Genomic DNA, 27950 nt, shown 5'->3' on the forward strand with positions numbered 1-27950 from the left:
TCATTCCTCAACTATTGTCTTGCAAGCCATGGCACGACTGATTGTAATTAGTGCAAGAGGCAGTCTACCGCACCTTTCCGCTACTTGTTTAGCTAGGTTTTGAATATTTGGATGGCTGTTGAGAGTTTCATTCCCAACATTATCTTAGAACAATTCCCAAGCCTTCTCCATATTTAGACACTCCATTTTAATTTTCTTTCGAGCTCCGATTTCGCTGCATAACTCTAAAGATCGAGCAGTAAAAATAACTTTAGAACCATTATCTTGACTTGGTTTTGGTATCCCAACTTGTTGAAAATGGCCAACCATGTTGCTGTTATGTTTTTGTTGAGTGCATACAGCTTGTATGGATGTTGCAGCAATTGTGCATGTTACAGCAACATATTTTCTGTTTTAGTTGCAATGTAGCTTAGTTTGGTTGAAAATGAACTTAGTTGTTGATGTTTTGATGGGTTTAGGTGATGATTGAGCTGATAATTCAGCTTATTCATGTGTACAAGCAATGTTTATCAAGTTAGTAGGCTACTTAGTGGTAGTAGGCAGTATTTAGTGATGTATTTGTTGAAGTTTGGTCAGCACGGAGCATCAGGAGTAGTTAAGAAGCAGGCCATGCAGCCCGAGCCATGCAGAAGCTGCTGAAGCAAGTGCAACTGTTCATTTTTAGTTCATTTTGTTACCTTACATTGATGTAATGTAATTTAGTTCATTTTGAACCATGTTAGTTTGATGTAATTTGATAGTGAGAATTGTTAACTCAGCTTTGTTCATGTGTACAAGCTTGGTTTACCAAGTTTCAATGTATTAGTGGTAGTAGGTATTAATTAGTTGACCTTATTCTGATTTTGACAAGCTGAATGCTTGGTTATGTATTGGCATTATGAAATTGTTCAATGTTAATTAAATTTATCAGATTTTCATCCATATTCTCTCTATTTTCTTTGCTTTGCTATTTCATTTTCTATTATTGGATTATTTTTGTTTCTTCAGCAAGTCTCAAGCCTTGTAGCTCAAATTTCAACTGATCTTGCTTGTTTGTGTTCCAAAACTCTAACAATTGGTATCTAGAGCTATAATCTCAGTGGACCTGTTATATTTCAACATTTAAATGATGGCTTCATCAGGCTTCTCACTAGCTGCACCACCAATCTTCAATGGAGAAGGCTACCACATTTGGATGGTCAAAATGAAAACCTACCTACAGGCATTTGATTTGTGGGAAGTGGTCAATTCAAATGTTGAACCAGCACCCTTTAAAGTCAATCCAACAGTGGCTCAGATCAGGTAACATGCTGATGAAAGAACAAAGAGGCATAAGGCAATGTCTTACATCCAAAATTGTGTATCTGATGTGATCTTCACAAGAATCATGGCCTGTGAGACACCAAAACAGGCCTGAGACATATTGAATGAAGAGTTCCAAGGGATAGAGAGAACAAGGCAACAACAGCTACTGGATTTGAGAAGGGATTTCGAGAATTTGAAGATGAAAGAAGAAGAAACTGTAAAGCAGTATTCATACAGAATTATGGCTGTGGTAAACAGCATAAGGCTGCTTGGAGAACAGTTTAATAAAATAAGAATAGTGGAGAATGTGATATCAACCTTACCTGAGAAGTATGAGGCTAAAATATCTTCCCTCGAAGATTCAAGGGACTTGACCAACATCTCATTGATAGAGTTGATTAATGCTCTTTATACTCACGAGCAAAGGAGAGCCAGTAGACAAGAAGAGCACTAAGAAGGTGCCTTCCAAGCCAAAACCAAGCCAACCTAGAGTTCTTCTACTTACAAAGGTCAAAAGACTTGGAGAGACAAGTCTAAGACAGATCCTGCAAGAAGAAGGGACCAACTCTGCAGGCATTGCAAAAGGCCTAGTCATCTAGAGACTAATTGTTGGTTCATACCAGATGTGCAGTACCAATATTGCAAAAAGATGGGCCATGTTGAAAAGGTTTGCAAAAGCAAGGGTAGACCAAGGCAGAATCAACCGCAATAGCCAAAGGCTGAAGCTCGAGTAGTAGAAGAGACTAGTAACCATGAGGAGTAAGTCTTTGTAGTTTCATGCTCAGCTGCTAAAAAAAAGGTTACAAAGGGATGGCTCATAAATAGTGGTTGCACCAACCATATGACACCTAATGCTGTCATCTTTAAGTCAATAGACAGAACCTTCAAAACAATGGTGAAGATAGGAAATGGCCACTTCATTAAGGCAGAAGGCAAGGGAGATGTGCTGATAGTCCTACAAGTAACAAGCTGGTTTCAAATGTTCTATTGGTGCTTGACATTAATAGAAACTTGCTCAGCATAGCTCAGTTGCTTGAAAAGGGCTATTTAGTTGTGTTTAAAGGCAATGAGGGTCAAATTAGTGATCTAAGTGGATCCAAGCTCATGACAGTAGCTATCACAGACAAAAGCTTTGTTATGGACTGGAACAAAGGCCTAGACCGTGCCTATACTATATCATCAGATGGATCCAAACTATGGTACCAAAGGCTTGGCCATGCCAACTACAGATCGATGACTCAATTAGCTAAGGAGGATTTGGTTGAAAGCTTCATTAACTCAGTTGAGAAAGAAGAAGTTTATGAAGTGTGTCAGCTAAGAAAGTAATCCATGCTACCATTTCCTTCAAACAAGGTCTGGAGAGCTTTAGAAAGGCTACAACTAATCTACACTGATGTGTGTGGCCCCATGAAGACTCAATCTTTGAACGGCAACAGGTGCTTCATTCTTTTTATTGATGATTATTCAAGATATTGTTGGATTTACTTCTTGATGCACAAGTCAGAGGTAGCTTCAGTGTTTTAGAAGTTTAAGGCTACTGTAGAGATAGAAACAGGCTACAAGCTTAAGACCCTAAGGTTAAATAATGGAACTGAGTACACCTCAGCTCAGCTTCAAGCCTTTTATGATGAAACAAGTATTAAACACCAGCTCACTAACACCTACACGCCTCAACAAAATGGTGTTAGTGAATGAAAGAACAGAAGCTTGATGGATATGGCTAGATGCCTACTGTTTGAGAAAAATTTACATAAAAACTTGTGATCTGAGGAAGTTAACACAACAGTGTACATCTAAAATAGGCTTCCAACCAAGGCTCTAGCTCAGAAGACTCCATTCGAGGCCTGGTTCGAGTTCAAGTCATCACTAGCTCACCTAAGGGTCTTTGGTTACATATGCTATGCTCATGTTCTAGTGGTGAAGAGAGACAAGTTGGCCAAAAATGCTCAACTTGGTATTCTGGTAAGCTACAGCACAGTCAAAAAAGGTTATAGGATCTTGGATCTTTCAGAAAAAAAGGTGCTTGTGAGTAGAGATATGTTGTTCAATGAAAGATCATGTTGGAATTAGGACAAGAATAAGCCAAAGGCTGTTTCTGAAGACCTTATGGCAGATTAGACTAATCCTTAGCAAAATAGCCCTAAAATGGACATTGATGATGAACCAGTCAAGGGCACTAGACCTTTGGCTGAGATTTATGAAAGAGCTCAAGTAGCAACAGTTGAACCAAGCTACTTTGAAGAGGCTAAAGCTCAGCAGGCTAGAAACAGGCCATGGCTAATGAAACCAACATGATTAAGAAGAACCAGACATGGGAATTAGTTTAAAAGCCAGCTAATAGGAAGATCATCAAGGTAAAATGGGTGTTTAAGGTCAAACAAAATGCTGATGGAAGTTTGAACAAGTTGAAAGCAAGGTTGGTTGTGAAGGGGTTCAGCCAAAAGTATGGCATAAACTATCTAGAGACCTTTGCACCAGTGGCCAGGCTTGACACCATTAGGCTGCTAGGTGCCTTAGCAGCACAGATGCAGTGAAAAATCCACCAACTCTATGTGAAGTCAACCTTTCTCAATGGTTTGCTTGAAGAAGAGATCTATGTTGAGAAACCTTAAAGTTTCAAAGTGGCTGGTAAGGAAGATATGGTTTACAGGCTGAAGAAAGCCTTGTATGGCTTGAAACAAGCACCAAGGATCTGGTATAGCAGGATTGATAGCTACTTAATCAGTTTGGGATTTGAAAGGAGCATTAGTGAGCCAACATTGTATGCTAATAAGGAAGGAGTGCAAACACAGCTCATTGTGTCCTTATATGTTGATGACCTACTAGTGATAGGAGGAGACCAAGCAATGCTGGTTGATTTTAAAGCTAAAATGCAACAGATGTTTGAGATTCTAATCTAGGAAGGATGACTTATTTCCTTGGCATGGAGGTGTCACAAACTCAGCATGGAGTCTTCCTAAGTCAGAAGGCTTTTGCCTCCAAAATTCTGACCAAATTCTGCATGCAAAATTGTAAGGCAACAAGCACTCCAATTGTCATTAGAGAGAAACTATTGAGCAAAGGAGACTTTAAGCAAGTTAGTGAGTTTGCCTATAGGAACTTGGTAGGTTGTTTGCTATATTTAACTGCCATTAGGCCAGACATTATGTTTCCTGTGAGTTTGCTTTCAAGATTCATGCATTATTGCAATGAGAAGCACTTTCAAGCTGCCAAAAGAGTGCTCAGGTACATCAAAGGTACCCTAAGTTATGGAATGTTGTTTAGCAAGGCTGAAAGCTTGAAATTGGTTGGTTATGCTGATAGTGACTAGGCTGGCTCAATGGATGACATGAAGAGCACCTCAGGATATGTTTTCACCCTTGGTTCAGCTATCTTTTGCTAGAGTTTGAAGAAGCAAAATGTTGTTGCTCAGTCAACTGCTGAGGATGAATATGTGGCAGCTGCTAAAGCTGTCAACCAAGCTATTTGGCTAAAAAAGATCTTGGCTGATCTGAATCTTCACCAGAGAGAAGCAACAGAGATAATATGTGATAATCAATCTGCTGTTGCAATTGCAAAGAGTCCAGCTTTCCATGGGAGGACAAATCACTTCAACAATAAGCTTCATGTTGTTAGGGAAAAGGAGCAAGCACATGAAGTAAAACTAGTTCATTGCAGTTCTGAAGAGGAGCTAGCTGATATTTTAACAAAAGCCCTTAGTGTGTCAAGATTCTTACACTTGACAGCTGAAATGGGAGTTTGCAACATGCTAACCAAGGAGGACGATTGAAGTTTGGTCAGCATGTAGTATCAGGAGCAGTCAAGAAGCAGGCCATGCAGCCCGAGTCAAGCAAAAGTTGTTGAAGCAAGTGCAACTATTCATTTTTAGTTCATTTTGTTACCTTACATTGATGTAATGTAATTTAGTTCATTTTGAACTATGTTAGTTTGATGTAATTTGATAGTGAGAACTGTTAACTCAGCTTTGTTCATGTGTACAAGCTTGGTTTACCAAGTTTCAATGTATTAGTGGTAGTAGGTATTAATTAGGTGACCTTATTCTGATTTTGACAAGCTGAATGCTTGGTTATGTATTGGCTTTATGCCATTGTTCAATGTTAATGAAATTCATCAGTTTTTCATCCATATTCTCTCTATTTTCTTTGCTTTGCTCTTTCATTTTCTGTTTTCGAATTCTTCTTCAGCAAGTCTTGAGCCTTGTAGGTCAAGTTTCAGCTGATCTTGCTTATTTGTATTCCAAAACTCCAACAGCATTTGACTATAAATGTATTGTTTTCTTATTGAATGAGTGAGCAAAATGAGCTATCAGCCATAAGCTCCCTTGCTGCACATTTGTGAGTAAGGAAAAATATTTCTTGCATCTTGCTTTATTGTTTTGTGTTCTCTGATTTCTTCTTTTGCTGCTGTCAAAATTCCAACACAACCTGATACAAATCCACCCTCTCCCATAAATCATCCAACAGTACAACAAATTTCTTGTTGCACAACACTCTATAGATATTTGTAGCTTTTTGGTCAACACTTTTATTCTTTGCAGGAGTTATTAGAAAATCCAATGTTTTCACCAATGCTATCTTGAATCTTTCCAACATCGTAATCCTTAGACACCAACGCCCAAATTACAACATCAAAACTATTCGGTGTGGTACTGAATTTGTTGATTTAGGTCAAGAGTGTTGTCTTGCCAACACCCCCAAAGCCATAGATGCCAATGATCCCCATAACATCTTTGTCCACGATGCAGCTCCATACTTGTTCAATTGAGGATTCTAAAACAATTGGCAGGTCTTAACACAACCGAAGCTGTGGGTTGATTCTCCGCTACTTTCTCAAAAGCTCCTTTACTCATGTGGTCATTTATTTCTTGAAGCATTTTGGCCACCTTTTTACAAATTTGTAGCTAGACAAGCATTTCTTGGAAGCACAGCCGCATAGACATAAGTTCTGTAATTCTTGAGGGCCATCTTCAATAAGCTTTTCTGTCTCGGTTACCATAGTTTCAGCTTTTGAAGGCCATAGCTGAACTTGCTCAAATGACTTAAATAGTTGTTGTTCAGCCACATCAACCTGTCTTCTCACGTCGTTCCTTTGTGCCCTCAAATCTTGAAGAGCAGCAGATAAAGTTGGAAGAGTTTGGTTAAGCTTGCACACGTAATTGGCATGGCCAACAATGGAATCCCATCTACGAATGAGGAAATTCACTAAACCAATTTATTGAGCAGCAATTGCTCATGATTCTTCTTCTGTTAATAAAACGGAGGGCAAATATTGTGAATAGACGAAAAGTGAAAATTTTTAACATGTTTAGGAACAACTACAAATTATTAAAAACATATGGTATTTATCATTGTTGCCAATAGACAACAAACAAAGTTACATAATACGGAAAAACCCAAAGATGATGAACAAAGCGGAGTGTGAGACCAGCACACCATTTTGTTGTTTATTTAATATTTTAAATGAATATATTACATTTTACTTCTCAAAATATACGTTGTTTATAGGCTAGTCTCGAACAGAATAAAAGACAGTACCGGGCTACATATCATGGAGAATTTACTAAACACATTCATCAGCTATTAAAATTTAGTGTGTGGCATTTGTTCACTTCGGAAAATATCTTTTTACGATCCTAATCAACGATTATTAAGTTAAACCTATTTGGTTAGGGATATGTAGCAAGCATCTAATTTTACTCCTGCAGTTTTAAATGTAAAGATAATAAGATAGCATAATTCCCGTATTGCTACTACTGCCTATGAACACGATGTGTGGCGGCTCCATCATTCTGGTGTTCCTGGTGTAGTGAGCCCGTTGTGGCAATGAAATGGCCACCAGCATTGTTGAGCATATATAAAACTCGTAGTCAGTAACTTAGGTTGATAAGAGTATTGTACACTTTGAATATTAACAAAAATGGCAGCTGTGGGGGTTACAATATAGTTTCAGAAAACAAACGCCTTTTGTTTTTAAGCATCAATTTGAACCCCCACTTGATTGGGGGAAATTAATCATTCTTTTGTCAAACTGTCACATTTATATTGGGGTTGTTTTATTTTTAGCTTAGCAATACATACATATATACACACACATTTGAATACAAATATATTTACTTTTTAAAAAAGTTTTAAGTTTGCTACAACACAGAGTTAGAGTAGTTGGATGTTTGGTTCACACCAAATGGAAATTGGGGCAGAATAAGGTCCAAGTATTTCTGTCTGCCTTTCCCTTTCTTTCAAGGTATTTATGGGGGAAGATGAGCCTCTACCCCCCGAGTCTAGCCTCACCATAAGGTGATAAATGTTAGTTTAAGTTGTTGTTGGGTTTGATTTGGAAGGACCAACTATAAGTTTATTGGATGGGATGCTCGATGTGATAGATTGACAAGTGCTTTTGAGGGATTTTCTCAATATATTTCGCTTGAATTGTGTGTGGGTTTTGAGAGGATGGTATCTAGGCGAGAGTGTAAAAGAATTTTCTTTTGGTATAAAGGTATAGCAGAAGTTTGTTTATTCTGTATTTGAACACTGCAAAGAATTTCTTAATTTGTATGCCTAGAAAAATAACTCCATTAACAGTTTTCTTTTGAGATTTGACGGCTTCATGATTTAGAAGAAAGTTCCTTATGGTCCGGCTGTTGATTCATTAAATTGAGCCAATTGTAGTAGTTCATTTTAACCATGTTGGAGTCAACATGTGACACCCAACCCGAATATTGAATTCGAATACTTCATTTCACATTACGTTGCTAGAGTAACTCAAATTAATTTCATACATTCATCAAGTTTTAACTAGTATACGTTACATGAACATAAAAATTTCATGTTGTGAATCTATATTACTAAGTATAATAAGTCAGGTGGACTCACTTATATTGTCCCGAGGTTATATGAGGTAAAACATGGAGTTAGGATACGAATCTTAACTCAAAACATCAAAATGAACTGTTAAGTCTTGGAAGCATGTCTTCTTATTTTTGCTTCGATGTGTAGATATCTTGAGATAATGAGATTAATGTCTCGAGACATGGACAGAAGCTTCGGAGCATTGCTGCAGGGGGCTTTATTTACTCAAAATTTAGAAGCACAAAAGCACCAAAAACTTATGCTTCCGAAATGTAAGAGAATTATATGGGTATGTTATGATATTCTTTCCCCCTTCTGAGTAATATAAGTAAATCGTAGCTTAGCAAAGATTGTAATTATGCTGTGTTCCATAGGATAGCCATGGCTATACTTAGCTCGAGGTACAAATCTATTACTTCGAAGCCTAATAGATTTGATATAATTTAGGACAAATGCAATGATAGATAAACATAAATAGATGCAACTAATTGAAAAAAAATGATACACAAGGATAGCAACTCATAATGTCAAAGGACGCAAGCATCAAACACTTTGCAGCCTTTAGGATTTTGTGCATTTCAGTAAGGAGGAAATCTTAAAGAGGGTAAAAAAATGTCTCGAGTAGCTTCATTCTCTCATTCTACCTCTTCCCACCAATCTTTTCTTCCTTCGATGGTGATATGATTCCCTTTTGCACTGACAGAATTGAGAGGAAGTTTCTTTAGTTTTGAGCAATCACCCCATACGCAAAAATGTTTCAGAAATGGGAAGGGTAGGTGTTGAGGGAGAAAGTATAAAACTCTGTTTTAAGCTAGAGCAACAAGGCAATAATTTCGAATAAAGAATGAAAAAAATTGATATTCAAAGAAATGAGAGTTGCAAGAGAAGCAATCAGAAACAGAAAAAATAGAGAAAATTGAGAGAACAACTTCTATATTCTTATTACTTAATTCACCAATATATGATGTACATATATAGAACTGTTACATTTGTGAAACAATAAAAATAATTTGTAAAAGTGAACAAACATTAAATACAATCTAATAATAACCTAGGACCTATCTAAACGGGTAAGTAGTTGACCACCAGTCAAAAAGTTTATGTCAAATCATATACTGGTCGCATGTTATACAAAACGTATTTTATCCGGACAACATACAGTACATTTGTATGCTACTGTATTTTATTCGGGTAACATACAGCAGGTTGACTTTTTATGACTTGCATGCACTTCATCCGCATGACTTGCGCTGTATGGTCTGCTCATTAGGTGCTTCATGTGCTGCATGCAAACCAACTTCAATAGTACGGCATCTCAGTATATGCTCTTCAATTCTGGTAGAACACATAACTTAAGCATTTCAAGCTTCAGAAACGGTTTAGGATATGGAATTCCAACCTTATCTGCAACTTCACCAAGTTTTCCCTCACTCAATATTTCTTCCATTTTAAAACACCAACTTATAGAAAGAAACCTTAGATTTGGAACGAAAATCAGCCAAGTGGTGTCTGTCAATTTGCCACAACCATCAATTATAACATGGCTCAATTTGTGAAACTGTGAAGTATAATTAATACTCGAAGAAACTGAGCTCAGTAGCTTTTCAATTTTTATCTCCTCCATACTTGCACAATCCTTGAAACATGATTTCTCTAGACGCTCCATATTTTCTAAGCATAAACTATTAAACACATTTGAGTCTCTAAACCCCTCCAACTCTAGTGTTTCGATGCAGCATCGAAACAAGTTGAAGTTTAGAAATCTTTCTAGAGCAAACACGTTTTTAATTGGTGGTATACTTAGTATGTTTAAATGTTGCAAACACTTCAATTCCTTTATAAGATTTTCATTAACCCCATTTAGAACATTGTCTTCCTCTTCATCTGGATAATCTCTATTTATCAGCGGCCGCAATTTGAATATTTGCAACTTGGAAAAACTAGATATCAGTTGTCGTGGGATTTTTATCTTCCTGACAAATAGCATGTTACTCAAGTCCAACATTTTCAGTTTTGTCAAGGATTTCAACTCTATTAGCAACTCTCTTATGCCAGTTGAGGATAGATCAAGACATTCTAGTGAAATCAATTGTGAAATTCCCTTAGGCAATTCTTCTAAACCATAGTTTCTTGACAAGTTTAGAACAGTTAGACGAGGTATAAAGTGGAAGAAGCCACCGCTGATCACTTGTAGATTATTTTCTCCAAGAAACAAAGTTCGAAGGTTAGGGCATTTAGGTGTTTCTCTGAGAACTTTAATATGATTGCTCATTATTGACATTCTTTTTGCACCTTCCCATGTCTTAGTATTTGGTTCTTCAAGTAATTGAGCCCCTGCTTTTACAGAAAAAATATTCTCTTTTACTTCAAGCTCACATACTATCCATAAAGCCATGTCATGGATCACATCATGCATCTTCACATAATCTTCTCCAACTCTTTCCAATAGGCATGCATTAAGAAGAGAGTTGATAATGTGGTCACATTGTATTTGAGCTTCACTAAATCTATCAAAGTCATTCAACAACCCTTCACAAAACCAATGCTCCACTAATCCTTTTGTTGGAAATTGGCCTGCATACAGCATGTGAAGAAGCCAAAGTTTCAAGAAGCAGCCCGAGCCATGCATGTAGCTGTAAAGAAAAGAAAAGAGATCAAATTGTTATATTATTACTGGGTGAAGTATGCATCTTGAACCAGAAAAGATGGCCATGCAGCTCATGCAAATTCATGCACGCAAGAATTCATGCACATAAGTTGTCTGGGTAAAGTACGTGCAACTAAAGATGTTAATGCTACTGTTTCATCTCAGTTTCGTTTTGTTACTTTTTAACAATGTTTTTTGTAACTTAGTTCATTTTGAATTATGTTTGGATGACAACTTGATGTAACTTGATGGTCAAAGAGCTAGTTACTAGCTTTGTTCAAGTGTACAAGTTATTTTATCAAGTTTCCATGTAATTAGTGGTATTAGGTAAGCATTAGGTGATGTTGTTTTTTTACTTTTTGATCAGTCAATGACTGATATATGTAATGGCTTTGAGCCAAAGTTTATTTTGAATGAAATCATCAGATTTTCTTTCCATATGCTCCATCTTTGCCTTCAAAATTCTGTTCTCTATTCCTGGCAGTAGCTCAAAGCTTGAATTCCAAGCATTTTTTTTCTTCATTCTTTATCCGGGTACAATACACTGCTGTTAAAGTTCAGATTGAAGTTCTTACTTTATTTGGTTAAAGTGTGCCAAATCCCCAACACCCTTTCTGGGAATACGATAATCATCACGATAGAGACAACAATATAGGAGGCAATATTTCATTGTGGCATTAGGCAAATCATCATAGCTGAATTTCAAAAGTGGAAATACCTCATTTTTCATTTTTGGTAATGTTGATCGTTTCAACATCTCAATTGCATATTTCCATTCCATAGGTGTTGTCTTACATGCCATGGCACGACCAATTGTAATTAATGCAAGAGGCAGCCCACCACACCTTTCTGCTACTTGTTCAGTGAGTTTCCAAATATTTGGATGGCTGTTAAGTGTTTCATCTCCGACCTTGACTTGGAATAATTCCTAAGCCTGTTCAGGTTCTAGGCACTCTACTTTGATTCTTTTTCTAGCTTCTATTTCACCACATACCTCCAAAGATCGAGCAATGAAAATAAGTTTGGAACCATTTTCTTGGCTTGGCTTTGGTATCCCAACTTTCTTCAAATCCACCATCTCCTATAAATTATCCAATAATACAACTTTGTTCAATGGTAGATTTCAAGTTGTTTTCTTGAGTATTCTATGACGGCTCCCTCCTATCTTCTTATTTTTGTCATATATATATATATATATATATATCTTAGAATGCTCAAAAAACCTAAAAATTGTGATTTTTCGCAATTCATAGTGCAAATTCGCGAAATCGAAACGGTTTACCACATGGATGTGTGGTAAGCCGTGTGGCTCCTACAGATTGCTCCGATTTTTCAGTTTTTGCTCGTTTTTATTTTACTCTTTTTGCTCACAAATGCTCTCTTAAGCATGAGAACATGAATTTAAAGAATTATGAGGATAAAATTCACAATTAACACTGAATAATCATCCAAAATGATAACATGTTAAATTTGCATGATTTTTTGTATTTAAATCAATTAATTCTTAAATTGATCCCTACTAAATTAATAATTTTATATTTTAATCCTATCAGGAATGCAATTAGGATGCTATGAGTAAAAAACAAGCAGAAAATGACTAATTTGCAACAGTCAATAAAGTGGGGCCGAATCAGAAACTTAGAAATAGTCAAGAACTTATTAGATTTCTTTTGACTTTGTAAAAGCTAAAATTAGAAGAAAATTTGATTTTATTTTTATTTAATTCTAATTTTATGTAGTGGATAGTTATACCAAATTTAGTAAATCATTAGTATATAAATAGGGCATTTGTAGTAGCTTAAAGACACATTTGAATTTGGTTAAACAATTAAATTAAACCATTTTTCATTTCCAAGTTCATGCGTGTAGATAGCATTCCATTTCCAATTGCTTGTTCTTTTTGCTTTCTTTTTTTTTTTTTTTTGCAAATTAGTTTATTTGCTTTCCAAATCCTTTCCATTTCCAACTTTCACCATTTTTCATTCAAATCCATTCCATAACCAACCAAAGCATGATTAATTTCATACTTCACTAAATTCTAACTTAGTTTTAGGCCGGAATTCTTTCCGGTCAAGAATCGTGAGATATGTATCCGTATTAAAAATCCTTCCAATTGGTATTCACTATTTTCCCTAAATCTCAAGATTGAAAAATTCATCACTTAAAGTTAACTCGATTTCAAATAAAAAAGCACATTGGGTTGGAGTCGTGTTTGTGGATAGTTGGGGAAACGAGTCAGTCGTGCTGTATTCAGATCTCCGAGAACAAATTAAAGGAGATAGTGATAGGGTTAAACGTCTCGCGCGGTTGAGACCGTTAATTCTAGTTGGGTTCTTTAGAGCTCAAGGCTACCGGAATCTTGAATCAAGAACGCGTGTATCTCAGTTAGATAATCGGTGATAGTTGATTTGCAGGTTGTATCGGGACCAATTACGAGAGAAAGAATTGACAGTTAGGATATTTTTAGCCGCTATAATCAGTTTATTGTTTGGGAGAGAAGACTAATTTTCGAGGAGAGATTTAGAAATCGAAATTCACTAAGTCTAGGGCTAAGGCTTACTTTTTCTTTTATCAAAACTCAAATTCATTTTCTAATTTAATTTTACTTGTGGTCTCTTTAATTGCTTATTTCTGCTACCTTAATTATTTAATTTCTAGACATTGCCAATTCTCCTAATTTATTTAATTTATTTTTCAGTAGGTCTGTTTGGAGTCATGAGCATGGCTTTTTCCATGATTATTGGCTCAACTGAAATTCTGTTCATAAGAAAAATACGAAAGTTGATCATAATATTTGATCCTTGTAGACTCGACCCTACTACTGTTTACTACTGTTTAGAGTTATTCTATTGTATGAATTATTTTTGGTAGTTTCAACGCCCATCACAAAAATACTTATCAAATAATCTTAGTGGTTTTTGAAAATTGAATCAAATTGCACATCTTTAAAGCCCATATATCATTACACATTAGAACAAATTGAGTTCAATTTTTTATTAATCGAATTCAAATAACTTAAGAACAAGCAATTTACTATAAGCAACATCCATATACATGTCAAGATTGCGGGTTCCCACACTTATCTTAGAGCTATTAGCAAAGGGCATTGTCTATTGATTAACTCCAAGTGATGGGGCCTCTTGCAATCGTCTAAAATTGTTGCAGATTTCAAATTTTTTATAAGTCTAAGATGGAATTTGCTAATTTTCAAAAAAAAAGGAATGAAAAATACTTGGTTCTTAAATTTAAAGTTTAGGTTCAAAGCTTTAAAACTATGTGAATTGATTCAATGAGCCTTTCATCTTAAGTTGAAGATTTAATGGGTGTGTGTGGAGCCATTTGAAACCTTGTTAGACTCAAATGAAATATTTGATCATGATCAACTCAAGTGCTAATAAATTTCATTATCCTTTAAGACAAATGGAATATTGATAGCAAAACACAAACAGAAGCATCTAATTAAAATAAATGATTACAAGACTTGAAAGAAGGGAGAAAAGCATCTCGAGTGGCTTCATTTTCCCATTCTAATCTTGCCCACCAATATTCCCTTCCTTCAATGGTGAGCAGATTCCCTTTTGCACTATCTGAATTGAGAGGAAGCTTCTTCAGTTCTCCGCAGTAACTTATAGAAAAATGTTTCAGACATGGGAAGGGTAGGGCATCTCAATATATGCTCTTCAATTTCGGTAGACAAATTATGCGAAGTGATTCAAGCTTCAGAAATGGTTTAGGGTATGGAATTCCAAGCACACCTACAACTTCACCAAGTTTTCCCTCACTCAATATTTCTTCCATTTTTGCACACTCAAATATAGAAAGAGTTCTTAAATTTGGAGCAAGAATCAGCCAGGTCACGTCTCTCAGTTTGTTACCTCCTGTAATTGTAACTTTGATCAATGTGTGAAAGCATGAAGTATAATTAATACTTGAAGAAACCCAGGTATGCAACTTTTCCATTTTTATCTCCTCCATACTTCCACCAAAGTCGAAGCGTAGAGTCTCTAGACGCTCCAACTTTTCTAAGCATAAAACATTAAACACTTTAGATTCTTTAAAATTACGAAGTAGTAGTTCTCGTGTCCCACATTGAAACAAGTTAAAGCTCAGGAATCTTTCTAGAGAAAACATGTTGTGTATCGTTATCGTTAGTATATTCAAACGCTGCAAACCTTTCAACTCTTCTATAAGCTTTTCATTACCTCTATTCAAAACATTGTCTTCATTAGGATAAAGTTGAATTTCTGGCAACCACATTTTGAATATTTGCAACTTGGAAAAACTAGATATCAAATGTTGTGGGATTTTTCTCAGATTGCGCATATAACTCAAGTCCAACATTTTTAGTTTTGTCAATGCTTTCAACTCTATTGGCAACTCTTCTATACCAGTCCAAGATAGATCAAAACATTCTAGTGAAACCAATTGTGAAATTCCCTCAGGCAGCGCTCGTAATCCAATGTTTCTTGATAAATCCAATACAGTTAGCTGAGGTGTAAATTGGAAGAAACCATCGCTGATCATTTGCAACTCATTTTGGCTAAGGAATAAGGTTCGAAGGTTAGGGCATTTGGGTGTTTCTTTGAGAACTGCAATCTTATTTTTTATCACTGACATTCTTTTCCCACTTTCCCATGCCTTAACATCTGGTTCTTCAAATAATTGAGCCCCTGCTTTTACGAAAAAATTATTCTCTGTTGCTTCGAACTCGCGTGTAATCCATAAAGCCATGTCACGGATCACATCATGCATCTTCACACAATCTTCTCCAACTATTACACCACCATTTTCCAATAAACAAGCAATCAGAAGAGAGCTAATAATGTTGTTACCTTGCATTTGAGCTTCACTAATTCTATCAAATTCATTCAATAGCCCTTCACAAAACCAATACTCCATTAATCTCTTTATGGGAATACAAAAATCTTCGGGATATAGACAACAATATAGGAAGCAACATTTCATTGTGGCATTAGGCAAATTATCATAACTGAATTTTAAGAGCTGAAATACCTCATTTTCCATTTTTGGCAATGAACATCGCTTCAACATCTCGATTGCATATTTCCATTCCCCAACTGTTGTCTTGCAAGCCATGGCACGACCGATTGTAATTAGTGCAAGAGGCAGCCCACTGCACCTTTCCGCTACTTGTTTAGCTAGGTTATGAATATTTGGATGGCTGTTGAGAGTTTCATTTCCAACATTGTCTTGGAACAATTCCCAAGCCTTCTCCGTATCTAGACACTCCATTTTGATTTTCTTTCGAGCTCCCATTTCGCCGCATAACTCCAAAGATCGAGTAGTAAAAATAAGTTTAGAACCATTATCTTGACTTGGATTTGGTATCCCAACTTGATTCAAATCCACCCTCTCCCATAAATCATCCAATAATACAACAAATTTCTTGTTGCACAACACCCTATAGATATCTGTAGCTTTTTGGTCAACACTTTTATTCTTCCAGGAGTTATTAGAAAATCCAATGTTTTCACCAAAGCTATCTTGAATCTTTCCAACATCGTAATCCTTAGACACGAACGCCCAAATTATGACATCAAAACTATTGGGTGCGGTGCTGAACTTGTTGTTGATTTGGGTTAAGAGTGTTGTCTTGCCAACGCCTCCCAAGCCATAGATGCCAATGATCCCCATCACATCTTTGTCCACGATGCAGCTCCATCACATCTTTGTCCACGATGCAGCTCCATACTTGTTCAATTGAGGATTCTAAAGCAATTGGCCGCTCTTCAGGTCTTACTACAACTAAAGCTGTGGGTTGATTCCCCGCTACTTTCTCAAAAGCTCCTTTACTGATGTGTTCATTTATTTCTTGAAGCATTTTGGCCACCTTTTTACCAAATTTGTAGCTAGACAAGCATTTCTTGGAAGCACAGCCGCATAGACACAAGTTCTGTAATTCTTGAGGGCCATCTTCAATAAACTTTTCTGCCTCTGTTATCATAGTTTCAGCTTTTGAAAGCCATAGCTGAATTTGCTCAAATGGCTTCAATAGTTGCTGTTCAGCCACATCAACCTGTCTTCGCACGTCGTTCCTTTGTGCCCTCAGTTCTTGAAGAGCAGTAGATAAAGTTGGAAGAGTTTGTTTAAGCTTGCACACGTAATTAGCATGGCCGACAATGAAATCCCAGCCACGAAGGAGGAAATTATCGCAACTAAATTGTATTGAGCAGCAATTGCCCATGATTCTTCTTCCGGTAACAACAGAGGGAACAATATTGTGAATAGATGAAAAGTGAATAATTTGAAGATGTTTAGGAACAGCTACAAATTATTAAAAACATACGTATATGTCATTGCTGCCAATAGACTACAAATAAAGCTACATACTACGGAAAACCCAAAGACGATGAACAAAGAGGAGTGCGAGGCCTGCACACCATTTGTCTTTTATTTAATATTTTTAATGAGTATATTACATTGTACTTCTCGAAATGTACGTTGTATGTAGGCTAGTCTCGAACAGAATAAAAGACTGCCGGAGGCACATATCATGGAGAATTTACTAAACATATTCATCAGCTATTAAAATTTAGTGTGTGGCATTTGTTCATCACTTAGGAAAATATCTTTTATTATCCTAATAAACTATTATTAAGTTAAACCTATTTGGTTAGGGATATGTAGCAAGCATCTAATTTTACTCCTGCACTTCTAAATGTAAAGATAATAAGATAGCATAATTCCGGTATTGCTACTACTGCCTACGAGCATGATGTGTGGCGGCCCCATCATTCCGGTGTTCCTGGTGTAGTGAGCCCGTCGTGGCAATGAAACGGCCAGCAGCATCGTTGAGCATATATAAAACTCATAGTCAGTAACTTAGTTGGATAAGAACATTGTACACTTTGAATATCAACAAAAATGGCAGCTGCGGGGGGTTACAATATAGTTTGAGAAAACAAAGCCTTTTGTTTTTAAGCATCAATTTGAACCCCCACTTGATTGGGGGAAATTGTTGGAACATTGGCAGCAGCAACACACAAACAACTATGAATTTGCTTAAGAACTAAATGAAACTGGGAGCAAAAATGAAAAAGAACTTGAGCAAAACTTGGATAAAATCAGCAACACACTTCATTCATTGATAATGAGGACTAAATACAAAGTTTACAAGTCAAAATGACTATTACCTAATGAGCTAACTACTCCCACTAATCTACTAATACAAATTTGAATTACAAACACAAGTAAGTGACATATCGCCTACTACATCAACTTCAAATCAAAACAAATCCTACTAACTTTGACAACAAGTTATAAACAAACCTGAAGTTGGTTACATTGAAACAAAAAGAACAAAATGGTCCTAAGCTAGTTCTTTGTCTTCGGTTCTGCTGCATTTGCTTTGATGCCGCTTGGCGACTTGCTAGCCATATGTTGCATTGCGTGCCAATGCTTAACACTCCTCCTTGGATCTGTATGCAACACATACCAATCTTACTTCTTAAGTTCTCAAACCTTGTTGTACCAAGTGGCTTAGTCAAGATATCGCCAATTGATTTTATGAGTCGCAATGAACAAGACTAACTTCTCCGTCTGCTTCAAATCTCTAACAAAATGAAATTTGATTTTAAAATGCTTAGTCTTACCATGGAAGACCGGATTTTTAGTAATAGCCATCTTGATTGATTGTCAACTTTAATTTCATGAGGTTCAAGTTGCTCTTCATTAAGATCATATAGCAACTTCCTAAGCCAAATGGCTTGATTTATCTTCTTCTTCTGCTATATACTCGCTACAGTAGTTGATTGAGCAACGATCATTGCTTCTTTGAGCACCAAAGAAAACACACTCGAGCTAAGAATGAAAAAATACCTCAAGTGCTCTTCATATCATCAATACAACCAGCCCAATCACTGCATCGAGTAACCAACCACTTGACTTCTCATCATTCTTAAATAACATGCCAAGCCTCGAGTTCCTTTAATGTATCTCAAGACCCTCTTGGCGACCTTTGAAATGCATTACATTACAAAGAATGCATAAACCTTGCCAACAAACTTACAAGATGCATCAAATCGGTATGGTTGTTTAATTAAGTAGAGCAAGCGACCTACTAAACTCCTGCTCCTTCTCATCGACCTTGCATGATCACCAATGCTTGATGCTTCTCTCCTTGAGCCATTGGTGTGCTTACAGAGCTTGCAATTTTGCATGCTAAACTTATTCAAGATCTTCAAGGAAAATGCATGTTGGCTAATGAATATCCCTCCATCACCGGTTCACTTCCATGCCAAGGAAGTAGGTCATGACCCCAAATCACCATATCAAATACTTCTTGCATCGTGCTTTAAACTCATTGACCGAACATCCTTGCTTCCAAATCACTAGCAAGTCATCGACATAGATTGAAACAATCAGCAATGTTTCATCCTTGGATTTCTTCACATAGAGGTTGGTTCACTCGGGCTTTTCTCAAACCCGAGCTTAGACAGTAAGCATCTACCCTGTCATACCATGCTCTAGGCGCTTGTTTCACCCATCAGAGCCTTCTTGACCTATAGACCTTGTCTTCTTGACCTTTGACTTGGAAGCCATCAGGTTGCTCTATGTAAATCTCCTCCTTGAGAAAGCCATTTAAGAAGGCTGACTTAACATCAAGTTGATGTATCTGCCATTTCTTCTGTGCAGCCAAAGCAAGCAATGACTTGATGGTGTCCAATCTTGCAACTGGGCAAAAGTCTCCTCAAAATCAACTCCATATCTTGATTATACCCTTAACCACCGGTCTTGCCTTGTGTTTATTCAATGAGCCATCTGCATTGAATTTTGCTCTAAAGACCCATCTAACTCTAATAACCTTCTTCTCTAGTCTCTCAACCAAGTCCCAAGTTTGATTCTTTTGAATCATGTCCATTTCTGTTTCCATAGCTTTCTTCCAATTCACATCCTTAGCTGCTTCTTCATAGCTCGAAGGCTCCACAATAGCAACATTGCATCTCTGATAAACATCAGCAATGGATCTGGTACCTCTCACAGGAAGGTCATCAACATTGCTATTACTAGGCTCACTTTCAACTAGCTCCAAGTTGTCCTCAACTGAGTCCTCTTCAAATTGACTAGCATTTGAACCATTCCAATTCCAAATATTCTTTTCATCAAATTTGATGTCTCTACTCAGTAAAATCTTCCTTGTTGAAGGATCATAGACTCTGTAGCCTTTCTTATCATTGCTGTAGCCTACAAAAATACATGGAATAGACCTCTCCTCGAGCTTGGTCCTTCTTTCTGCAGTACAAGGACATAGCATACACATCCAAAGACTTTCAAATGAGAGATCGATGGTTTGAGTCCATACCATGCTTCAAAAGGTGTCTTATCCTTGACAAAGATGTGTTGGAAGCTTTGTTGAGCAGTACACTGAGCTATTGATGACCTCCCTAAAATGAGTTTGGAAGCTTGCTTTGGAACAACAAGCATCCGCCATATCCATTACAGATCCTATTCTTCCTTTCACATACTCCATTTTGTTGAGGAGTGTACATCGTAGTTAGTGATGATGGATCCCAGCCTGCTCACATAGTCTCTTGAATCTATCAGATAGATACTCAGCCTCATTATCTGTTCTCAATGTCTTGATCCTACAACCGATTTGATTTTCAACCATGGCTTTGAACTTTCCAAAAACTTCAAACACATCAGACTTCTGTTTTAAGAAGAAAATCCAACAAAATCTAGTCAGATCATCAATAAAAAGTACAAAGTACTTACTCCCATTTAGTGAAGGGGTCTTCATTGGGCCACAAATGTCGAATGCACCAGTTCAAGCTTCTCGAGCTCTCCATGCTTGACCAAGCGGGAAAGGAAGCTCGGCTTGCTTGCCAAGTTGACAAACATCACAAACACCTTCAAGTGGCTCAACCTTGGTCATATTCTCCGCCAAACCAAGCTTATACAAAGAAATCAAGTGACTGAAATTTGCATGACCTAGCCTCTTGTGCCATAGGCTAGCGCTATCACTTTGGCTCAAATATGCCCTCCTTTCAAGTCGACTAATATCCAACATGAAACACTTGTCCGCCATAGGTACTGTGACAATTTCCTGACCAAGAGAATCTTCAATAACACAGGAACCACTTCTAAAGGACAAAGAATAGCCTTTTTCAACCAAATGACCAACACTTAGCGAGGTTTTGGTCTATATCGCACATACAACACATCAAGAATCGACTTGTTACGAACTTGAGCCGATCAACACATCACCCCGCCTTTGGCTTCAATGCGCTCCATTGCCAATTCGATCCTTGAGCTAAAACTTCATCAAGCTCCTTAAACAAGTTTGCATCGCAGACCATGTGATGTGAGCATCCATCGCCTACAAGCCAACTACATTCGGTTACTTTGTAGTTGCAAGGGAAGATGACCGAAAACATGCTCCTCCCGAGCTTGTTGATCCTCGGCAGGATGTGCCCGATCTTGTTGTTTGTAGTGGAGCTTTGCCTTTGCTTCTCTGATTTTCTCAACATGACCATATTGCTTACATTTCCAAAGATTGAACATCCGGTCTTCTCCAACAGCTTTCTTTACGAGTGTGTGGTTCTTTTGCAATGAGTGCATGGTGGGTAGGTCTTCTTGCTTGAATCCTTTCTGCTTTTATCCTTCTTGTCAAGCTAAGGCTTCTTGCCTCTTTGGTTTGCACTGGAGCTCTCTTTGGCCCTTGCTTGAAAGGCTCCTTCGAATTTTCTTCCCGCTTATTAGCCCTTCTCTCGCTTCTAAAGCATAGAGTGAGTTCACCAATTCGATAAAGAGATGGTTGTGAGATCTCTCGAGTCCTCCAATGAAGATATCTTAGACTCGAATCTCTCGGAAGTGTGGTGATCACCTTCTCAACCACCCTACTTTCAAAGAAAGTCTACACCAAGCACCTTATATTGTTCATCGTGGCCATTATTCATCGCATCTTGCTTAATGGTCTCAACTTCTTTCATCTTGAGATTTTCAAATCTCTCCTTAGATTAATCAATCTTGTCGCTAGTCTTCTCGGACCCATAAATTCCTCCTTCAACCTATCCCAAGCTTGCTTAGGTGAGTCACATGCCATAATGCGAGTGAAAATAACATCGATACTCCATTCGCAAGGTGCCATGGCTTTAGGCTTCTTGGCGCTCTCTCTACATGTCTTGTCTCATCCGAGCAATGGGGGATTGGCTCTCAATGGAGGTGGCTCGGCATTATTCTCCACTGCACTCCATAGATCGTGTGCCTGAAGGTACGTTTTCATTTTTACCACCCAAATGTGGTAGTTCTCACCAGTGAACACAGGAGGTGGAGGTGGTGTGAAGCTCATCCTGCTATAACAAGTTCAGCAGCTTCGGTTTCCTACTTTCTTAAGCTCGATTTCACAAACAAACAGCAACCACCAAGAGAAGGTCCTCAAAGACTCAGGCTCTTGATACCATTTGTTGGAACATTGGCAGCAGCAACACACAAACAACTATGAATTTGCTTAAGAACTAAATGAAACCGAGAGCAAAAATGAAAAAGAACTTGAGCAAAACTTGGATAAAATCAGCAACACACTTCATTCATTGATAATGAGGACTAAATACAAAGTTTACAAGTCAAAATGACTATTACCTAATGAGCTAAATACTCCCACTAATCTACTAATACAAATTTGAATTTCAAACACAAGTAAGCTGACATATCAGCTACTACATCAACTTCAAATCAAAAACAAATCCTACTAACTTTGACAACAAGTTATAAACAAACTGAAGTTGGTTACATTGAAACAAAAAGAACAAAATGGTCCTAAGCTAGTTGCTGCATTCGGTTCTGCTGCACTGCTGGTCTGCTTGCTGACTTGCTAGCCATATGTTGCATTGCAGGCCAATGCTTAACAGAAATTAATCATTCTTTTGTCAAATTGTCACATTTATAATGGGGTTGTTTAACTTTTAGCTTAGCAATACATATATATATATATTACACACACATTTGAATACAAATATATTTACTTTTTAAAAAGGTTTTAAGTTTGCTACAACACAGAGTGAGAGTAGTTGGTTGGTTTGGTTCACACCAAATGGAAATTGGGGCAGAATAAGGTCCAAGTATTTTTGTCTGCCTTTCCCTTTCTTTCAAGGTATTTATGGGGGAAGAAAAGCTTCTATCCCCCGAGTCTAGCATCACTATAAGGTGATAAATGTTAGTTTAAGGTGTTGTTGGGCTTGATTTGGAAGGACCAACTATAAGTTTATTGGATGGGATGCTCGATGTGATAGATTGACAAGTGCTTTTGAGGGATTTTCTCAATATATTTTGTTTGAATTGTGTGTGGGTTTTGAGAGGATGGTATCTAGGCGAGAGTGTAGAAGAATTTTTTTTTTTGTATAAAGGTATAGAAGAAGTTTGTTTATTCTGTATTTGAACACTGCAAAGAATTTCTTAATTTGTATGCCTAGAAAAGTAACTCCATTAACAGTTTTCTTTTGAGATTTGACGGTTTCATTTAGAAGAAAGTTCCTTATGGCCCGGCTGTTGATTCATTTTGAGCCAATTGTAGTAGTTCATTTTAACCATGTTGGAGTCAGCATGTGACATCCAACTCGAATATTGAATTCAAATACTTCATTTCACATTACGTTGCTAGAGTAACTCAAATTAATTTCATACATTCATCAAGTTTCAACTAGTATACGTTACATGAACATAAAAATTTCATGTTGTGAATCTATATTACTAAGTATAATAAGTCAGGTTGACTCACTTATATTGTCCCGAGGTTATATGAGGTAAAACATGGAGTTAGGATACGAATCTTAACTCAAAACATCAAAATGAACTGTTAAGTCTCGGAAGCATGTCTTCTTATTTTTGTTTCGATGTATAGATATCTTGAGATAATGAAATTCCTGTTTCGAAACTTCTACTTCCGAAATGTAGGAGAATTATACGGGTATGTTATAATATTCTTTCCCCCTTCTGAGTAATATATGTAAATAGTAGCTTAGCAAAGATTGTAATTATACTGTGTTCCATAGGATAGCCATGGCTATACTTAACTCGAGGAACATCGACTTCAATTGGTGTTGACTCGAAAGAGAGGTTTAAATAAATTACAAACCTATTACTTCGAAGCCTAGTAGATTTGATATAATTTAGGACAAATGCAATGACAGATCAACATAAATAGAAGCAACCAATTGAAAAAAAAATGATAGAAAAGGATAGCAACTCACAATGTCTAAGGACGCAAGCATCAAACACTCTGCAGTCTTTAGGATTTTGTGCATTTCAGTAAGAAGGAAATCTTAAAGAGGGTAAAAAAATGTCTCGAGTGGCTTCGTTCACCCATTCTACATCTTCCCACCAATCTTTTCTTCATTCGATAGTGATATGATTCCCTTTTGCACTGTCAGAATTGAGAGGAAGTTTTTTCAGTTTTGAGCAATCACCCCATACGCAAAAATGTTTCAGAAATGGGAAGGGTAGGGCATCCCAGTATATGCTCTTCAATTCTGGTAGAACACATAACTTAAGCATTTCAAGCTTCAGAAACGGTTTAGGATATGGAATTCCAACCTTATCTGAAACTTCACCAAGTTTTCCCTCACTCAATATTTCTTCCATTTTAAAACACCAACTTATAGAAAGAAACCTTAGATTTGGAACGAAAATCAGCCAAGTGGTGTCTGTCAATTTGCCACAACCATCAATTATAACACGGCTCAATGTGTGAAACTGTGAAGTATAATTAATACTCGAAGAAACTGAGCTCTCCTCCATACTTGCACAATCCTTAAAACATAATTTCTCTAGACGCTCCATGTTTTCTAAGCATAAAACATTAAACACCTTTGATCTCTAAACTCATCCAACTCTAGTGTTTCGATGCAGCATCGAAACAAGTTGAAGCTTAGAAATCTTTCTAAAGCAAACACGCTTTTAATTGGTGGTATACTTAGTATGTTCAAATGTTGCAAACACTTCAATTCCTTTATAAGATTTTCATTAACCCCATTTAGAACATTGTCTTCCTCTTCATCCGGATAATCTCTATTTATCAGCGGCCGCAATTTGAATATTTGCAACTTGGAAAAACTAGATATCAGTTGTCGTGGGATTTTCATCTTCCTGACAAATAGCATGTTACTCAAGTCCAACATTTTCAGTTTTGTCAAGGATTTCAACTCTATTGGCAACTCTCTTATGCCAGTTGAGGATAGATCAAGACATTCTAGTGAAATCAATTGTGAAATTCCCTTAGGCAATTCTTCTAAACCATAGTTTCTTGATAAGTTTAGAACAGTTAGACGAGGTATAAAGTGGAAGAAGCCATCGCTGATCACTTGTAGATTATTTTCTCCAAGAAACAAAGTTCGAAGGTTATGGCATTTAAGTGTTTCTCTGAGAACTTTAATATGATTGCTCATTATTGACATTCTTTTTGCACATTCCCATGTCATAGCATCTGGTTCTTCAAGTAATTGAGCCCCTGCTTTTACAAAAAAATTATTCTCTTTTACTTCAAGCTCGCATGCTATCCATAAAGCCATGTCACGGATCACATCATGCATCTTCACATAATCTTCTCCAACTCTTTCCAATAGGCATGCATTAAGAAGAGAGTTGATAATGTGGTCACCTTGTATTTGAGCTTCACTAAATCTATCAAATTCATTCAACAACCCTTCACAAAACCAATGCTCCACTAATCCCTTTCTGGGAATACGATAATCATCACGATAGAGACAACAATATAGGAGGCAACATTTCATTGTGGCATTAGGCAAATCATCATAGCTGAATTTCAAAAGTGGAAATACCTCATTTTTCATTTTTGGTAATGTTGATCGTTTCAACATCTCAAATGCATATTTCCATTCCATAGGTGTTGTCTTACACGCCATGGCACGACCAATTGTAATTAATGCAAGAGGCAGCCCACCACACCTTTCTGCTACTTGTTCAGCTAGTTTCCAAATATTTGGATGGCTGTTAAGTGTTTCATCTCCGACCTTGACTTGGAATAATTCCCAAGCCATTTCAGGTTCTAGGCACTCCACTTTGATTCTTTTTCTAGCTTCCATTTCACCACATACCTCCAAAGATCGAGCAGTGAAAATAAGTTTGGAACCATTTTCTTGGCTTGGCTTTGGTATCCCAACTTTGTTCAAATCCACCCTCTCCCATAAATTATCCAATAATACAACAAATCTCTTGTTTCGCAGGACCCCATAGATATCTACAGCTTTCTCGTCAACACTTTTACTTTTCCAGAATGCATCAGAAAAACCAATATTTCCACCAATCTTATCTTGAATCTTTGCGACATTGTAATCTTTAGACACAGGGGCCCAAATTACAACATCAAACTTGTCTGGCGTGGTGCTGAACTTGTTGTTGATTTGGGTCAAGAGTGTTGTCTTGCCAACACCCCCTAAGCCATAGAGGCCAATAATCCCCACATCTTTGTCCACAATGCAGCTCCATACCTTTTCGATTGTGGATTCTAGACCAATTGGCCGTTCTTCGGGTCTTACCACCACTGAAGCTGAGGGCCGACTCTCTGCTACCTTCTTGAAAGCTCCTTTACTCACGTGATCATTTATTTCTTGAAGCATTTTGGTTACATTTTTCCCAAACTTGTAGCTAGATAGGAAATTCTTGGAAGCACAGGTGCCAAGACACAAGTTGTTCATTTGTTGAGGGCCATCTTCAATCAGCTTTTCCGCCTTTGTTATCATAGTTTCCGCTTTTGAAAGCCATAGTTGAACTTGCTCAAATGGCTTCAATAGTCGTTGTTCAGCCACATCAACCTCCCGTTGCACGTCGTTCCTTTGTGCCCGCAGTTCTTGAAGAGCAGCAGATAAAGTTGGAAGAGTTTGTTTAAGCTTGCACACGTAATTGGCATGACCAACAATGAAAACCCAGCCACGAAGGAGGAAATTCTCGACACCAATTTGTATTGAGCAGCAATTGCCCATGATTCTGCTAAATAAAATATAAAAACAGAGGAAACAAATGAGGTTGTGGACGAATGAAGAGTGAATTGAATTGTTTAAGATCTTTGTTAAAGAATTAGTCTAGCCTATCAGTTGCAAGTTGTTATTCAGGTAGTTCAACTGCAGTTAAGTAGTTGGCAGGCTGTTAGCAAGTTACAGCTGCTCATATATTCTATAAATAATGTAGTCATGATGTACAGAGCAGATTAGAACTTCAAATACAGAATTATTTTTTGAAATCTTCAGATTAGTTTCTTTCTATTCAATTTCAGTATAGCTTTCTTTTCATTTCATATCAGTTTCTGAAACTTACCATAGATTTCATCAATCTTAAAGAACAACTAGAAATATATAATGCATAATATATATTTGCCAATAGAATACATATAAAGGTCTACAATATGGAAAACCCAAAGAATAACAAAGAGGAGCCAGAGTGAGACCTGCACACCATTTCTATAGTTCTATTATTACGGGAGAAAAGCAAATGAAGAACAACCTTGTTTTCTAAAAAATTAACATACTAGCAGTGATAAAATAGATCAAACATACAAATAAGAGCAAAAAAATTACTAAATTAGAGCAAAAAATAAAAGAGAACTGAGTTTACCTCAGGAGGATTTGAAGGCGTGGACCAAGTTCAACGATCCTTTCTTCTTTTTCACCAACTGAACTCGCGCCTTCCTTTCTTTTCTTATACTGCCGATCATCTCCAAAATCTCCTTTTTATTTTCCGGCGTCGTTGACTGACCTCCGTTTTAGCGGAAAATGTTCCAAAATGCTAAGAGTTAAGATTTTGGCAGTAACCTTCAAACTCTCGATCCTCGAACTTCAGCGGGTTCTTCCCCCACCTTCCTTATTTTGGTATCGCCTGAAAACTTCTCGGAAAAGCTTCTCTTATCCCTTCCCCTTATTCCTTTTTAATATATATTGACTCCAGAGTCGACGGCTGTGATGATTCCATGGGGTGCCTAAGCCTCACAAATTACATACGAGTAAAACTGATTAAATTATTAGTAAATTTAAGTTTTGATCATCTAATTTTAAAAGATTATTAAATAATTGTGTGAGTTTTTTATTTGTATACTTTTACATATTATTAATGTATTTTTATAATTTTATTATGTTTACATATTTTATTGTGTTATATTATTTTTGTGATCTCTCAATTTATTTATATTTAAGATATCAAATTATTTA

The 27950-nt window shown here is 37.0% G+C and overlaps 1 protein-coding gene and 1 pseudogene across 2 annotated transcripts; both read right to left on the reverse strand.

The window, feature by feature from the left end:
- LOC108458732 (probable disease resistance protein At1g52660) lies at positions 1-6006 on the reverse strand (annotated as a pseudogene).
- A 16292-nt stretch (positions 6007-22298) lies between these two features.
- LOC108458202 (disease resistance protein SUMM2-like) lies at positions 22299-27776 on the reverse strand. 2 transcript variants are annotated; one of them, XR_008284328.1, is made up of 3 exons: positions 27361-27762; positions 23985-26736; positions 22299-22638 (listed from the first exon to the last, which is right to left on the reverse strand). XR_008284328.1 is itself a non-coding variant. In XM_017757504.2 (2 exons), exon 2 carries the CDS (start codon positions 26730-26732, stop codon positions 24579-24581), a length of 2154 nt encoding a protein of 717 aa, XP_017612993.1. In that variant the 5' UTR covers positions 26733-26736; positions 27361-27776; the 3' UTR covers positions 22299-24578. The 2 variants fall into 2 exon arrangements, 1 of the variants encoding a protein (XP_017612993.1); XM_017757504.2 differs by having other exon boundaries at positions 22299-26736; positions 27361-27776.
- Between the last annotated feature and the right edge of the window lie 174 nt (positions 27777-27950).

The sequence above is a fragment of the Gossypium arboreum genome, chromosome 6 (genome assembly GCF_025698485.1).
Source record: "Gossypium arboreum isolate Shixiya-1 chromosome 6, ASM2569848v2, whole genome shotgun sequence".
NCBI classification, from domain to species: Eukaryota; Viridiplantae; Streptophyta; class Magnoliopsida; order Malvales; family Malvaceae; genus Gossypium; species Gossypium arboreum.